The 15,173-nt window shown below is 35.1% G+C and overlaps 1 protein-coding gene across 2 annotated transcripts in view; it reads left to right on the top strand.

Moving 5' to 3' along the window:
• LOC111513755 (acetylcholine receptor subunit beta-like 2) overlaps positions 1-15,173 on the top strand; it is a 101,431-nt gene that overhangs the window by 22,075 nt on the left and 64,183 nt on the right. For both annotated transcript variants that reach the window (XM_074182612.1, XM_074182613.1), the window contains exon 4: positions 5,366-5,546. In XM_074182612.1, coding sequence (XP_074038713.1) covers positions 5,366-5,546 — 181 coding nt within the window. The remainder of the gene's footprint in view (positions 1-5,365; positions 5,547-15,173) is intronic.

The following is a 15,173-nucleotide window of genomic DNA, read 5'->3' as shown; positions in this document are numbered from 1 at the left end:
AGGCAAAGAATACTTGAATGGAATGCCAGAAAAAAGGCAAGCGAAAGAAGAAGTTTGAGTGATTTATCAACAGTTTCTAGTGTTGGACAGAAAGCCTCAAGATTGATCATGGGACTTCTGAAGAAGTATTGCTTACTGAGGTATCACCTCCGTGAAACTAGTAGATTGACAATACCCAACAGTTACTACTATTACCGCTACCGAAATCCAGAACACCTGCCTTTCAGTTGTTAAGCTCCGGTCTGTATACGGCTCGACTTCTTCTAGTCTAAACAAGTTCAAAAACATGACAATAGAGATAAAGGGCCTGAAAATATGAGCGATAGCTGATTCGATTAGAAATCACCTCTAGAAAAATGATTTTGAAGGAAGAAAATTATAGAAACAGCTATGTATAAGAAAGTGCCATAATTTTTTTTTCGTTGATTATAAGAAAGTATTATAATAAATAAAAAAAATTTATGGAATTTTTTATATATAGCTGTTTTCATAATTTTTTTCTGATTCAGGAAAAATATATAACGTTGGTCAATATTTGTTTAAAACAAATTGTTGAACTAATAAACTATTGTAATGAATCTGAAGCCGGCCCTGACCGGTGTCCCAGTCAGCAAACGCATGACGCATACCGCGAAAACTCTGGATGGGTCCCGAAATCCGCAGAGGGATCCGGAACGTTCGTTGACGATATAAAAACGTTGCTCTTCGTCCCGAAGAGTAGTCTGTACCAAGAAAGCGAATCGAGCGGTTAACAAACGGTGGAGATAAATTAAGCGTTAGTTACTGAGTGGTGTAAATAAATTAGTTGTGATAGTGAAGTATTGTCAAAATAAATTCGTTTAAGACAGTTAATTCTTTAATTCGTTACACTATTAAATAATGAATGAAAAAAAAGTTTTTTCAAAGTATTTAAAGTTACAGTTACAGTTTTTAAAAGCAAAATTATTTCTTAACTAATTATTTGAACAATCAAAATATGAAAGAATCATGATTTTCTCCAGACATCAAAATAGCAAAAAAAATTTTTCAAAAATATTGAGTTTCTCTATTTGTTTAAAACAATTTAATAAACAAATTACGTAAAAAATTCAAATCCTATGTTGATAACTTCCATTGTTTGATGTGAAAAAAATTCATCAACAATTTTTATATATTTCATTTTGCAATAGTTATACAAAATCATAAATAACAAATTAATGAATTTGTATGAACTTTCATCGCAGGATCGTATGAAGTATATATATCAAAAGGGCTCCACAAAGTTTAAAATTTATATGCCAATTATTTATACCTTTTATCCCATTATTTATGCCATGGATATTGGGACAAAATTTGTTAGTTAACAATTGAATAACTTTTTGAAAGATGGTGTTAAACCTTTTTTTTCCACAGAACTCGATTCATTCAAGTGTTAAGAAGATACTAGATGTTTTAAGAATTTTTTAAATAACATTTTATGCTATAAAAAAATTATTTCTTTTGATAAACTCTCTTTAGCGGCAGCGTGCTCATGCCGTAACAGCCGCGCGGAACCCAATTTTCAACGTCAAATTAAAATTATAAATAATGGAGATAGAGTTTCGGGAACTTTTTTAACAGAAATTTCCTCCTCTTTAATGAGATTTTTTCAAACTTGCTTAAATAATAATATTTTTTGAGTTATTGATGAAAAACTAAATACCATTTTTTCAAAATCTTATTTTGTTAATAACAATTGCAATTTTTTACCTGCACCAAAATTCTTCAAAAAAATTTTTCTGGAGGTGATTCCGAATCGAATGAGCTATCGCTCATATTTTTAGGACCTTTATCTCTATTTTTCAAGTTTTTGAACTTGTTGATTAGACTATTCGAAGAGATAAAAAATACCCTGTGATATCAGGATATTGTTTACAAGAAAATTGTTTTTGCCGAAAATTTCAGTACTAGCAACTTTTTTCAACGAGAATATGAACACCTTAATGGAATTACACGCGTCCTTCAAAACATCTTTCATTAGATAAAAACATAAACCGTGAGTCACTGATAACATTAAAATTATAATGAGAACGCGATAAAAAATTTCAAACGAACCAATAACTGTATTTTGAGGAATACAAACAGCTTCGAAATTTCACTAATAAATCAGTTGAGAGGAAGAGAAAAGGTTTTTTGAATTTTCACATAAGCAGGCATACTGATAATACATGGGACATTTTGAAAACATATATTTTGAACAAAAAAAAACGATATTCCAGTTCACCCGTCAGATATGAATGACATAAATATTTTTAACGCGCTTTTATTAGCTTCACCTGTATGTATATATGTATGTTTGTAACACTCAAGCTCGGGATCTGTATTTGACAGAATCATTGAGATTATTGCTCGATTTATTCGCGGGCAAATGGCGCTCTACGTAACCTCTTTGATATATCGACATTAATGCTTGATCTATTCGCGGGCAGATGGCAATGTACGTAACCTCCTTGATATATTTCGAACTCACTATAGATCTATTCCATTCATTTCATGTATTTCATTCGAAAAAAGTATTTTTTTATTAACACGCCTGTTGCCTTATTTGTAACCTCCTTTGCGCACCTGCTGCCTTGGGCTTGGTAGCTGATTTTCAGGCTCCCTCTCCGGAATCGGAAAATATCAATGATCATTTTTCTAAACAATATACGGCTGATTGATTCCAAAGATCAGATAAAATAAATATAGTTCAAAAAGACTGAAAAACACCCTTTTATAGCATACGAAACTAAAAAATGTCAAGTTCCTTCTCAAGACCTTCTCCAGAGCGATGGTGGAACAGACTTTTTTTTCAATATACTTTATTGTCCAAAGAAAAAATCTTGTTGACAAAGTTAGTAAATAAATATAAAATAATACATAAATGTCACATGAATATAAAAATATAGATAAAATATAATGTGAACTCAAGTATAAAAACACTTAATGAAAAACCACAAATAATGGTTGAAACATACATATACATGGCTGCAGGAGCATCGAAAGGAAGAGAAGCCGTCAAAACCAGTGCTTGCACTTCCCTACATTGGAGTAATATCGGTAAGAATAAGAAGAATTAGGTCCAAGTGCAACATCAGAACCTGTTTCAGATCCGGAAACAAAATCCGTAAAAGCCTCACGAAACCCAGGCTACCAAACGCCGACTGCGATTCCAAGAATTGCATTTACCGGATACACTGTGAGGCCATTGAATGTTGCCGAGCATAAGAAACACACACTGCTACAGGAAACCTGCAAATCAGGAATATCAGAGCATGTTTGAACCCATCAACATAACATCGAGTGGTCCCAAGCTGAGATCATACATAGAGATGAACATTATTGTAGGAGGAAATTCCAAGAAGCCGCATACATGTTGCCCAACAATGTATTCAGCCGAGCCAGCGTAGAGATACGCAACATATGGAAACCCATAATCCAGCGAAATATGGCTAACTCCCACCAAAGGGTTATCTCCCACTAAACCGGTGAAGGGGAAAAAGGAAAGCGGAGATACGTGAAAGTATTCGAATGACCCACAACTAGTCATCTTTCGGAGGTATTGGTTCAGTCATCACCCGAAGACGCTTGTGGATACTAACAATCGAAACGTCGTAAAGTAACTTGACGTGAAATCTCTCAATTTTTCATTCTTCATTTTCATTTTTCGTTCAATTGTTCTAGTTTTACTTGTTTTTTATTTCACAAATATTTAATTTCAGTTTTTTTTTGCTTGATGTAATTGTTATTTTCAGATATCCATTTTAAATTCTTCTTTTTTTATTTGTTCTTTGATGGATTTCAAATCATTTTATACAATATCAGACAATGGAAGTCCGAACTAATAATGTTCAAGGTACCTAATTGGATAGGGATTATTTCTCGAGGATGAAAAATGGTTATTGTGGGTTATCCGTAAGGGATATATCATATACATTTTCTGTAGACCTTTTTGGGGTGTACAATACTGTTGTACATAATGTAGTACAGCGCTTGTAATTTAAGCGCAAAAAATTGTTCATTTACGGCTTCACATCAGAAATCTCTGAAATTATCAGTATTTTTTCAAAATATTATGTATGTTATATACTTATAAACCTTTCTCTTGAATCACTCCATCTATTAAAAAACCCGCATCAAAATCCGTTGGATAGTTTTGAAGATCTAAGCATAGGCACCGCTCTCAGAGCGACTTGAGGATTTCCCTGTAATGCATGAAAAAAAATTATAGACAGAGGAAAGCGACTTTGTTTTATACCATATAGTGATTCAGTTGAAAGGTATATCTAGAACTCCCATTTTCCATCTTCCTTGTGGGATGAAGCTTCAGTTTAAAGTACTACAAATTTATGCGAATCGGTCCATTCAAACGTGAAGTTGCATTTTTATGAACCTCATCATAATTTGTTTAAATGTATATTGAACGAAAAGATCGCACTATAACTGTGTGAATTAAAATTGATACATCGCTTTCCTCTCCAGTGAAACGAATGAGCAATTGTGCTATTTCTGACAAATATATTGTTATTTTTAATGTACATCACGCTATAGAAAGATTTATTATCTGAACGAAACTTGGCTAAATGAAGAATATTTTGTTGGATAGATGTGGCAAGACGAAGACATTACAAAATCATGTCAAGCAGTTTCTGAAGGTTGGTCTACCGGATTGAAGTAGCCTTCTGGAAATGAGAAGCGCCTGATTATCACCCACATTGGGAGTGTTGATGGTTTTGTTGAGGACGGTTTATTGATGTTCGAGTCAAAGAATTCTGGCGATGACCATAAAGATATGAACGGCGATGTTTTTGAAGAATATTTTGAGTAAAAATTAAACCTCATTCTACCTAACTCTGTGACTGTGATAGATAAATAATGCAAGTTATCATTCTGAGAAAGTTGGAAGAATACCAACTAATGCATGGAGAAAAGCGAATATCATCGTTTGTCTATGATAGAAGGCGCAAAATATATATCCAAATTTCTACTTATTTTGAACACGGCGTAAAACATCAGAGAAACGAATAATAATTGATACAAAGATTAGTTACCCTTTGATTATTTCAATGGGTTCAATTCAAAAATCTCGTGAAACATTTCTTGGCAAAAAATACTATGAAAATACTGTTCAGTTGATTTTGCTGAAACTTTGATTAACTATATATTTATTGTTTGTGAATAATAGCAAAATGAATAGAAGTAAATAGTATACTCAGTATAACAGAAAGCCAATCAGTTTCGTTAAAGTATGTATCATTCTTTAACTTACGTGGTTTCTGTTTTATGGTTAATAAAGATTAGAAAATTTGCACTTATCCTAAAAAGGATGGGATAAATTATAATCTGGAACTACTTTTCTTTATTACAGCGCCGACGGAAACTACGAAGTAACTCTTATGACAAAGGCCACTCTTTCTTACACAGGAGAAGTAATTTGGAAACCCCCGTCAATATATAAATCTTCCTGCGAAATTAACGTACAGTATTTTCCGTTTGACGAGCAAAGTTGCCTAATGAAGTTTGGATCTTGGACGTACAATGGACTTCAGGTTAGTTATAGTACAGAGAAGCTCGCAATTTATAGCAGAATCAATGTGATTTACTGATTGGTAATAGGATAATCAATGTCCATATACTCCTGACATTCAGTTTTAGCCGTAATTATAGATTAATTTTTGTGAAAATATACTTGAACAATGGTAAGTACCACAAAGAATTTGATAAGTTTGAAGTCGAATTAATTCACCACGGGTTTATAGTTCAACTTCAATATTGTGAACGTAATTATCTTTAGAAATAATAATGAATTAACTATTATCTGCCCGTCATAGAGTTTTATGAAAAACTGTAACACAAGTGTGAATTCCAACTTTGCCACTATCGATATATACTAATTATATGAAAATAATGGATCCATCATATTATTAATAATTTTGTGGCGTAACTTCGAAACCCATTCTTGGAAACATGAAAATCTCCAATGATCATGATATACACATATATAGAGGCCACATCACATGACAGAATTGCCAGAGAAAGGACTCTCAGCAGAAATCCAAAATAAAATGAATTTTGTATGAAAGGGAATATTGTAAAATCAATTTAAAACTGGTAGATAAGGCAACATATAAAATTATTTCAAGACAATTAAGACGCAGGTACCTAGAAGAGGTATGTATGGTATGAATAAGTACAAAATTGTATGTAATTCAGTTCAATCTTCCTCTTGAAGAGGTGTATGCACTTCCGTCCAAGCGAGCCTCCAGGATGGCTTCAGCCCTTTTCGGTACGCACACGTCTTCAGCTAACAGGGCCCTGATCGTCTCTTCGCTTCTTTCATGAAGCACCAGCTCTTCTCCGCCGACACGTATGACGCCGTCTTGAAAATTCAGCTCGAACCCTCTGGAATTCATTATGTCCATTCCAATGATCGCATCGTCCTCGATGTCCACCAATAGTGCACGATGTTTCAATTTAGTGCTGCCCAACACCAATTCAATTGGTAGTTCTACAAGTATAGTGGCTGGATCCCCTGTTGCAGTGCGTAGCTTCTAGCTAGACGGTTCAATTCTTGCCGGTGTTTTGGCAAAGGTTGGCCCAAGAATGGTTCTCGTTACACCTGTATCTAGAAACATGGTGCAAGGCTCGTTGTTGATGAGGGCGTCTACGAAAACACCTTTATCTTGTCGTTGGAGAACGCCAACATAAGCGTTTTTACGGGAACTTGCTGGCACTTTTCCATCTTCCTCGATAGCTCGAACTTTGCTCTGGCTCTTGCAGGATTGTTTTGCAGCCTCAAACTCCAGAACGCTTGCCAGTGCATTTACGAAATGTTTGGGATGAGCTACTGCCAAGGCCTGCCTCGTTTCTTGGTCGCGAAGTCCGTCCAAGAATGCCTGAACTGCTAACCGCCCATTACATTTTCCGGTGTAGCAGGATATGCCAGACGAACTAATCGAGCTATGTCGGCTTCAAACTCCTGTAGGGATTCTCCTGATTTCTGCCAGCTGTGAATGGTAAACGTGCTCTAGGTGGGCCTGTCCATATCGCAGATCAAGATGCTTTACAAGTTGATCATAGTCTTCCTGTTTCTGGACCGTGAGGGTTTGCAGAATATTAGTTGCTTCTCCACGCAACGCCATTGTCAATGCTTCTGCCTTTTCTCTTGAATTCCATCCATTCGCTCTGGCCGCAGCTTCAAATTGTCGGCGGTAATTTGCCCAAGAAGTTTTTCCGTCAAACTGGGCGGCTTCATGAAGAGCTTTCTTGGTTCAAAACTGACTTTGACATCTTTCAGTTCAGGAATAGAGTTTTTGGTAACCGTTTATGTGTGGTGGGCAGAATTAACGATTTGGTTTTGCAACTTGCTAATTGTTTTCTCTATCTCGCTGATTTCCGCCTGAACTCCACCTTTGATTTCCTTTACTTCTGTGTTCATTTCCTTCCTGATTTTATTTATCTCTGTCTCGATGGTTCCTATCCTTTCTTCGAGTAGGCTTGCCACACTACAAAGCTCTTTCTTCAAGCCTTCTGCATTTTTTAGAAGTTCTTTCTTCAAACTATTCGAATTCTCTAGAAATTTAGAAGCTTCTCCTACAGGCACTTCGAATTCTGTTGAAGTTTATCTTTCAGCGATTTGATATTCTCATCGAGTTTGCTGATTATTGAACTGAAGTCACCCCCAGAAACTTCGAATAAATATGTTTTGGGATTTTCTCCTGACTCCGTCAAGTTATCCCACAGTTTCTCCTGGAGTACTGATTTCTTTCCAGAACAATCTAGCTCTCTCTCCTCCAATTCTTGCTTCAATTCGGCAACTTTCAACTCCACTAGGCGCACTTTCCTTGAAAACATTTCGTCTCTCATTGTCTATTTCCCACTTATTTTAATCGAGTCTGAAACACTTATTTATTTTTACAAGTCTATTTTTCACGAGAAATGTCTATCAGTTCATGTTTCCGTAGTCCGGTACTGTCCACTTCGCGAAACACAATGAATCACCAGTCTCTACGCGAATAATAATAAATCTTATAGTCCATTTCACCGCAATACAAAGATTGTCCACCACGCGCTCACAGATTTGTTTTACAAATCCACTTATGATCACCAATTGTAACGAATTAACAATATTTCACTATCACAACTAATTTATTTACAACACTTAGCACTGTATTGATTTTCACTATTTCAATTCTTTGTTTTCCGCTTGATTCGCTTTCTGATCTCATACACTCTCTCTGAACGAGGGGCTGGCTTTTTATATCGTTAATGATCGTTCTAGATTTCTCTAGTGGTCTCTGTTCTCGCCTAGTATTTTCCCGGCGAGTCAGTCCGCATTCTTTCACGGTGATGTCATGTGTTTATTCACTGGCTGAGATATCGGTCAGGGACGGCTTCAGATATATAATATTGTCGCGAAATTCGGATATTTTATAAAAAATAACAATTTTTTTTAGGAATAATTCTGTCAAGATCATGTTATTTTCAAGTTTTAGTCAAGTATAGGCAATAATATATATCATATGAACAAATCATTGATGAAAAACTCTTAGGCGTCTTGGAGGAAAGGAGTTTTGAACCCGTTTTCAAAAAATCGCCTGGTTGGTCTGAAGAGTTCAAAAAGTTGGGCTCAGAAAAAACCAATAGTAGCCAATTTCACAAACCCTGATTTTTCAATTTTTACAATAGAGGTTATAGCAAAACGAAGCCGATTTTTCTCTGGCTGATACTTTGACGGAATTATAGTTATAATAAATAAGAATGGCAATATAGAGAAACACCCATAGAACAATAAGCATTCAAATATAGCCAGTACTTAGAGCCATGGCCGGCCCTAGAGCTTTTAGCGCCCCGGGTAAAATGTAAATTTGCCTTCTTTCGAAATTCTTTTGGACATTCCATGCTCTCAAAACAGAAATCAATGAAAAATACAGAAACATAATGTAATGGTATGATTTTATTGAAAACTCGTTTGTGTTTGGACGAAAGTCTAATGCTCACAGTGAACGGTGATGTCAAACTGTTTGAAACCGATATTGAAGTGGAAGATAGCAAAAAATATATGAAAAATTAATTGACAAACTACAAAATACCTCACACTCGCAAAACTTTCGGAAGAGGTGAAAGAGGTTCATGTTGAAATGTCAATATTTCGGTTTGAAAAGAGAATATATTCGTGCTGATGAGTGAACAAGCAGAAATATCCTAATACAAATCAGATTTGGGATTGTAAATTTAAAATGGGACAGTATTGAAATGTTGAGCTGTTTTACCCGAAACAGAATAAACTAGAATCTAACCTCCTCAATTATGATTTCCATATAGAAAACTAGCGACCCGCTTCGGCTCCGCGCGATTGCAATGCTGAAACTAAATATAAATTCAGCCCCTTGTCCCGCCACGGGTGGCGCACCGTTTGGAATATTTGTAATCCTTTCTTGTTGCATATCTACATCATGAAACGAACCTACATACAAAATTCCACCCTGCGAAAATATAGCGATACGGAGAAACAATGATGAAATGGTAACTTTATTTTATAAACGCGCCTTTTCCCCCGCGGCTCGCGTCCCAGTTGGAATATTCAAAAATCCTTCCTTTTCGCACATCTACAACATAAAACGAACCCCTCGTACAAAATTACAGCCTCCGAAAATATATCGGTACGGGGAAGGAAGGTGACGAGAAGGTAATTTTCATTTGCAAACGCTCCCCTTCAATCCTCAGGGGGCTGCCCCACTTGGAGTATTTGTAAATCATTTCTTAGTACAACCTTTTTCCAACACAGAATGATGACAATTCTGTTCGAAATTTTTTCGAAGACTGACGCAACTTGCCGATATATTGAAAACAGAAAGACATGATCTGACACTATCATATGCGGCCAGGCGACAAGCCCATCAAACTCGACAACCCTACATTGTTCCAGTCACTCCCACTACAAAAGCAAATATTCCATTTCATGAACGAAAAATGCTTTCCCTCAACCTCATAGAGATACAAGAATTTCCAAATCCAATCCAAACTTTCAAAAAGAACTCCTCCATGGCGTATTCCTTTACCGAATATAAATACTCAGCTACTATCCAATAGCAAAGCAACCACAAATCCCCAGCTAATCCAAGCTGATTACCAAACTTTAATGTCAAAATACCCACTTCACCAGAAAATTTTCACTGACGCCTCAAAAACAACTCGTGGTGTAGGATGTGCATTCGTAACGAACGAGACCGCCTGTAAATTTTCTTTACATGAATCTGCCACTATTCTCACTGGAGAACTTTATGTCATCTATAAAGCTCTTTTCTTCATTAAAATGGCACCCGGTAAAGAGTTTTTGATAATTACGGACTCTCTCAACTCCCTTATTTTTTTGTCGATAATATATACCCATCACGTATTGGTAAATATGATTAAAGAGGAGATGAATCAACTAGATAACAGGACAGTAACTCTCCTATGGGTTCCTTCACATACTGGGATTTCTGGAAACGATATAGCCGATAAACTTGCCAGAGAAGCTGTAGAATCTCCAGCATGAAATTTCATTTGTTTCAATTCGGGCCTGCATATTTTATGACACTTTTCGAAATAACTTTTCACGCTGAGTTCAACGATATATCATACAATGTCAATTCAAAGTTGATTTTCAATTGATTTTCACCCTCATCCAAATTTCTTTGTTTCGAATTCGTATTGAATTCACCTTTGTTGAAATTAACAACATGCAATACATTTCGATAAGAAAATCAAATCACTCATCTTGAACTGAATGGAAGGTATCAAAATCAAAGCAAGAAAGAAGTAATGATTATTTACATATTTCAAGTGAAGAAAAACCTAATTCATGATAATTTAATGAAAATATCATTTATTTGAAAGAAAAATTAAATGATTGTTCGAAAGTGAATGAAAATTAATGAAATCCGAGTTCGAAATGTCCACCATATTGTAAAATGCACTTTGCGGTTCTGGAAGTCAAACTTTCTATACATTTGCTTATTTCGTCGCCTTGAATTTCTTCCAATGCATTCTCAATCTTCTTGCGAGAATCACTATTGTCGGATTTGTCATTTGTTCCGTTGAAACAAATTACAGAATTGAAATATTTTTTTCAAGATCATTACGATATAATTTTTGCAAGGCTTGCAAGATTTTTGCAAATCTAAAATCATTGTATCCGCGTCTCTTGACTGTTTTATTAATAGCAGTTTTTGATGAATTACATTCACTGGCCACAGTACTCGATATTTTTTCTGAATTCAATTAAATTTAGATCAGAACATCAATATCGTTGAAAGACTTGTTTTTTCGCAATTTTCAAGTAGTAGGCTGTGGATAAAAAAGAATATAACACAAGAAATCTCATATTATTTGTCATTTCGTTCATTATTATGTCACAAAAACTTTTTGTCGTTAAATACTTTTTTGTAATTTCAATTCAAGATACACAACTGAAAAAAAGAGAGACATGTAGATACGGACTATACATACATGAAACTAGATATTCGTTCAAAGCACGACAAAGATATCTTGAATTATTTATATTGTAAAAGAACGAAACCAATAGTAGGGGAGCCTACGATGAAAAATGGGGATTTACTCGAGGGTCATAGAGACATATTAGGTTGCAAAGCTTATATGATGAGAAGAAGAGAATGTTATATAATATATACCTTTTCATCGGTGGGGGAAGCGGCTATAGATTTTTAAATATGTAAAAAAGTAATGTTGCATGGACATACTCGAGCGCGTCAGATATTGATAGCATCAATGTCCTACGTATATTTAATAATGTTGGTATGTTAATCTGATCGTTTACATGATGCGGGTAATGGTACGTAAGGGTTAAAAGTGAAAAGAAAAAAAATTCAATCGAGCGTGTCAGATTTTCTAAGGGGGTGTTATTATATATATTATTATAATTATAATGTTATTATAATTATAATAATATATATAATTATTATTATAATGTGTAAAAAAAAATCGCAATTTTTAAAGACTCTGGCGTGTCAGATTGAGATATATATCGCTCATTTTTATGTTCTAGATGCTGCCTCATAATCTGACGATTATCTAGAGGGATTTGCCTATTCTTAAAAAAAAATTGTTTTTTAATTTTTTTTTTTTAATCGTTGAACTTAATTGATTGAAAAGCTCAGGAAATAGCATGCAAATCAATGAGTGTATGTTTTTAAGTAGAATACTTGTATTTATAAGAAAATAATTTTTGAAAAATGCTCAAAAAATTTAATTTTTTGTAATCAATTGATTAATTAATCATCATCTTCAGCTCCATCACGAACGAGTCTCTGTGATCAGCTGTGATGGGGTCATGGCAACAGAATTCGGAGTGGGGACGGAGTGAGAGAGTGATAGATAGTGGAAAAGTGAATAAAGAATAGAGGAATAAAAACTCGGAGAGGGAAATATAGGTATCACACAGCTGCACGCATTGAACTTTATCGACGAATTTTTGTTATTTCGGCTTGCGGAAATCGTTAGATAAATATTTTTCGTTATCCTTGAATTATTTCCTTCAAATTAAAAACAATTAGCTGCGCTCGAGAATGTCAAAGTGACGTTATTTTTTTACAACGTTGCTGCCATCTCCTTTCTTTACGTCACTCTCAAATTGTCAGATTACTGAAATATACCCTTTTTAGCATGTAATTAGGTCACCCTACCTTAATCTGACGCGCTCGAGAATTTCTGATGATCAATTTTTTCCACTAATCTGATCCTTCATCCTTCACGGGAGGTCTTATATATGGGGCTCATATTTGGTGGAGGTACTTAACCGGGTACAAGGTATCCCCCTGTATATTAATCTTGCACATAATTCAGACATTAAATCCAGATTTCGTTATGTAAGATGAAACGCGCCTATCAATGACATCAATGTCCTGGCCCAAATTCGAATGAATCCAGGAATAGGATCGAGACACGGTCAAGTCAAGAGCCACGGATACCATAACTACAAATATCAAACCGTGCAAAACATATTCCGTAATGATCCTGAAAGAAGGTTGCAGTTGGTGTCAACGAAAGGTGTACCCTATTTCAATGACGGCAACCTAACCAAAGCAAAATATGTAGAAATGATAAAAGAAATGCTAGATGATCTTTCTATACGATATCGGCGTGATAGTCCCTGGTTCCAACAAGACAGATGTGGTCCACACAACTCAAGAATAGTCACATATTATTAATATCGAACTTTTTGTGATTCATGGATTGGAACAAGAGGTCCAATGGCATGCCCTTCCGAAATTCCGGATTTGATTGCGCTGGATTTTTATTTGTGAGGATATACCAAAAAATATGCAGGTCCCTATTGAAAAAAAAAATTGGTGGAGGGTGGCACAGAGAGTACGAAACGTTGGATTCGAAATCTGATCACGTCAAATCGAAGAGAATTAGGTATCGAATAAAAATGCGTGTAATATTTTTTGATAATTTGTGAATGAACGCGAGAAAAAAGAAAAACAAAATGAAGCAATTCACTGTTCTTATGATATATTAATAACCCTGATATTCTCGATTTGTTTGAACCACATCACAATGTTTGGACGAATGCAATTTTTTCTCCATTCGACCGACCTTCTAACTCTTATGGTTTGAAAGTTAAAAATTCAATCTCATTAGAAAAGTGGCCACTCTGCATATTCACAAATGGATCAACTATATTCGAATATCTTCGCTTGAATAAACGCGGAAAATTAGGGTTAGCGGTTTGCATTGAAATCACTCGATTATGATGGTACTATTTTAAACAGGAAAATTGAAAATTATAACATAAAGTTTTCACAAACGATAATATTCATTCTTGGAAATTCTGAGATCAATATAAGTAGTGGATATTTCAATGCTTTCGTAAATTGAGACAGTGTGGAACGAAATATTGGTTAACGTCAAAACTAATTTCATATTATGTATCTTCATAAATTTCATGAAATCTGTCTGTTTAAAAATCTGTTTCTCCGTTAACCTTCTGTCGCACCCCTATGAAAGGCAACTCTCAAAAGTCCAAACTTCTGCAAGCTAAGGACTATCGAGGTCTTACTTTTCAACGTGTGATTTCTAGCACGACTTGGATAATAGGAAGTGAAAATTGATCGTCCGGCTTTGCGGTTCGGATCACCGGTTCACACAGCGGTCAATTGAGTGAGTGGAGCAAACCACCCACGTCAACCCAACCGGCTACCGTTCCACGTATCAGGTTGATGTTTGGTCGTACTTGTTTTTTGATGTTAATAGTAATTCATCTGAAAGGTAGCTGTTATCATTGATTTGATCTACCTTTGCATCCAACATATTGTAGTTCAGTTTCGAATGGAAATCATAAACATCACTGAGTTTTTTCCCGAATGTCCAATTGTGAGTGGATGTAATTTTTTTGGATCCACCTGGGAAATCCTTTTGCTATACATCACATAACATTTTTAAGTATTTTTAGATAGTGCCTTATATCCACATGTTTTTCACTTCATTTTGCTTTCTACATTATAAAAACGATATATCATTACTTTTCTGATAATACTTCTATAAAATCATTCACGAGAATGAAGACTACTATTCCGTATCTATCTTTCCATTTCGTGCCTTTACGTGTTTCCAACTAAAACTTTTTCATGTGATATACAACTGTGTCAAAATCCACCGCCTTCATATCTAATAATACTAAAAAACTCACGGATAGAGATTATTTTTCCAGACCCATGTTGAGCTCCATAAACATCTATTGAAACATATAAAAAATATATGAGACACTAATAAAGCCATCCTAAAACGCAGTTTGTCGTAAATAAAGCAATATTAGATTTTCCAGGACAATTTTAACTTTATTTTTGTCGTAACAACTATATGATCCCGTAATAATCAGGGAAGTTTTATTTTTGTTCTCGAAATTGCTGGCTTGGGGACCATGTAGGATTTTCTAGGTGACCGCCAGGATCTTTTCCCGTTTATTTTGTCCCCAAGAGATATAAATGGTGTGATTAACTTATATGGGAGGTAACATTTACGTCAAGTTGTTGAAAGTCTTATTAACACAGACAGTGGTGATTTCTTAGAATGTTTTGTGTTCAGGCGAACAATGGGTAACTGATGGCTGATAACAGTATATTATCTCCAGATATAATTCTGATCGGACAATGACATCAAATTGTTTGAAG

Source organism: Leptinotarsa decemlineata, unplaced genomic scaffold (assembly GCF_025532065.1).
Source record: "Leptinotarsa decemlineata unplaced genomic scaffold, Ldec_3_MD MMD2_tig00026328_RagTag_RagTag, whole genome shotgun sequence".
Lineage (NCBI taxonomy): Eukaryota > Metazoa > Arthropoda > Insecta > Coleoptera > Chrysomelidae > Leptinotarsa > Leptinotarsa decemlineata.
The sequence above is the reverse complement of the archived record's forward strand: the minus strand, read 5'-3'. Positions and strand labels throughout refer to the sequence as shown.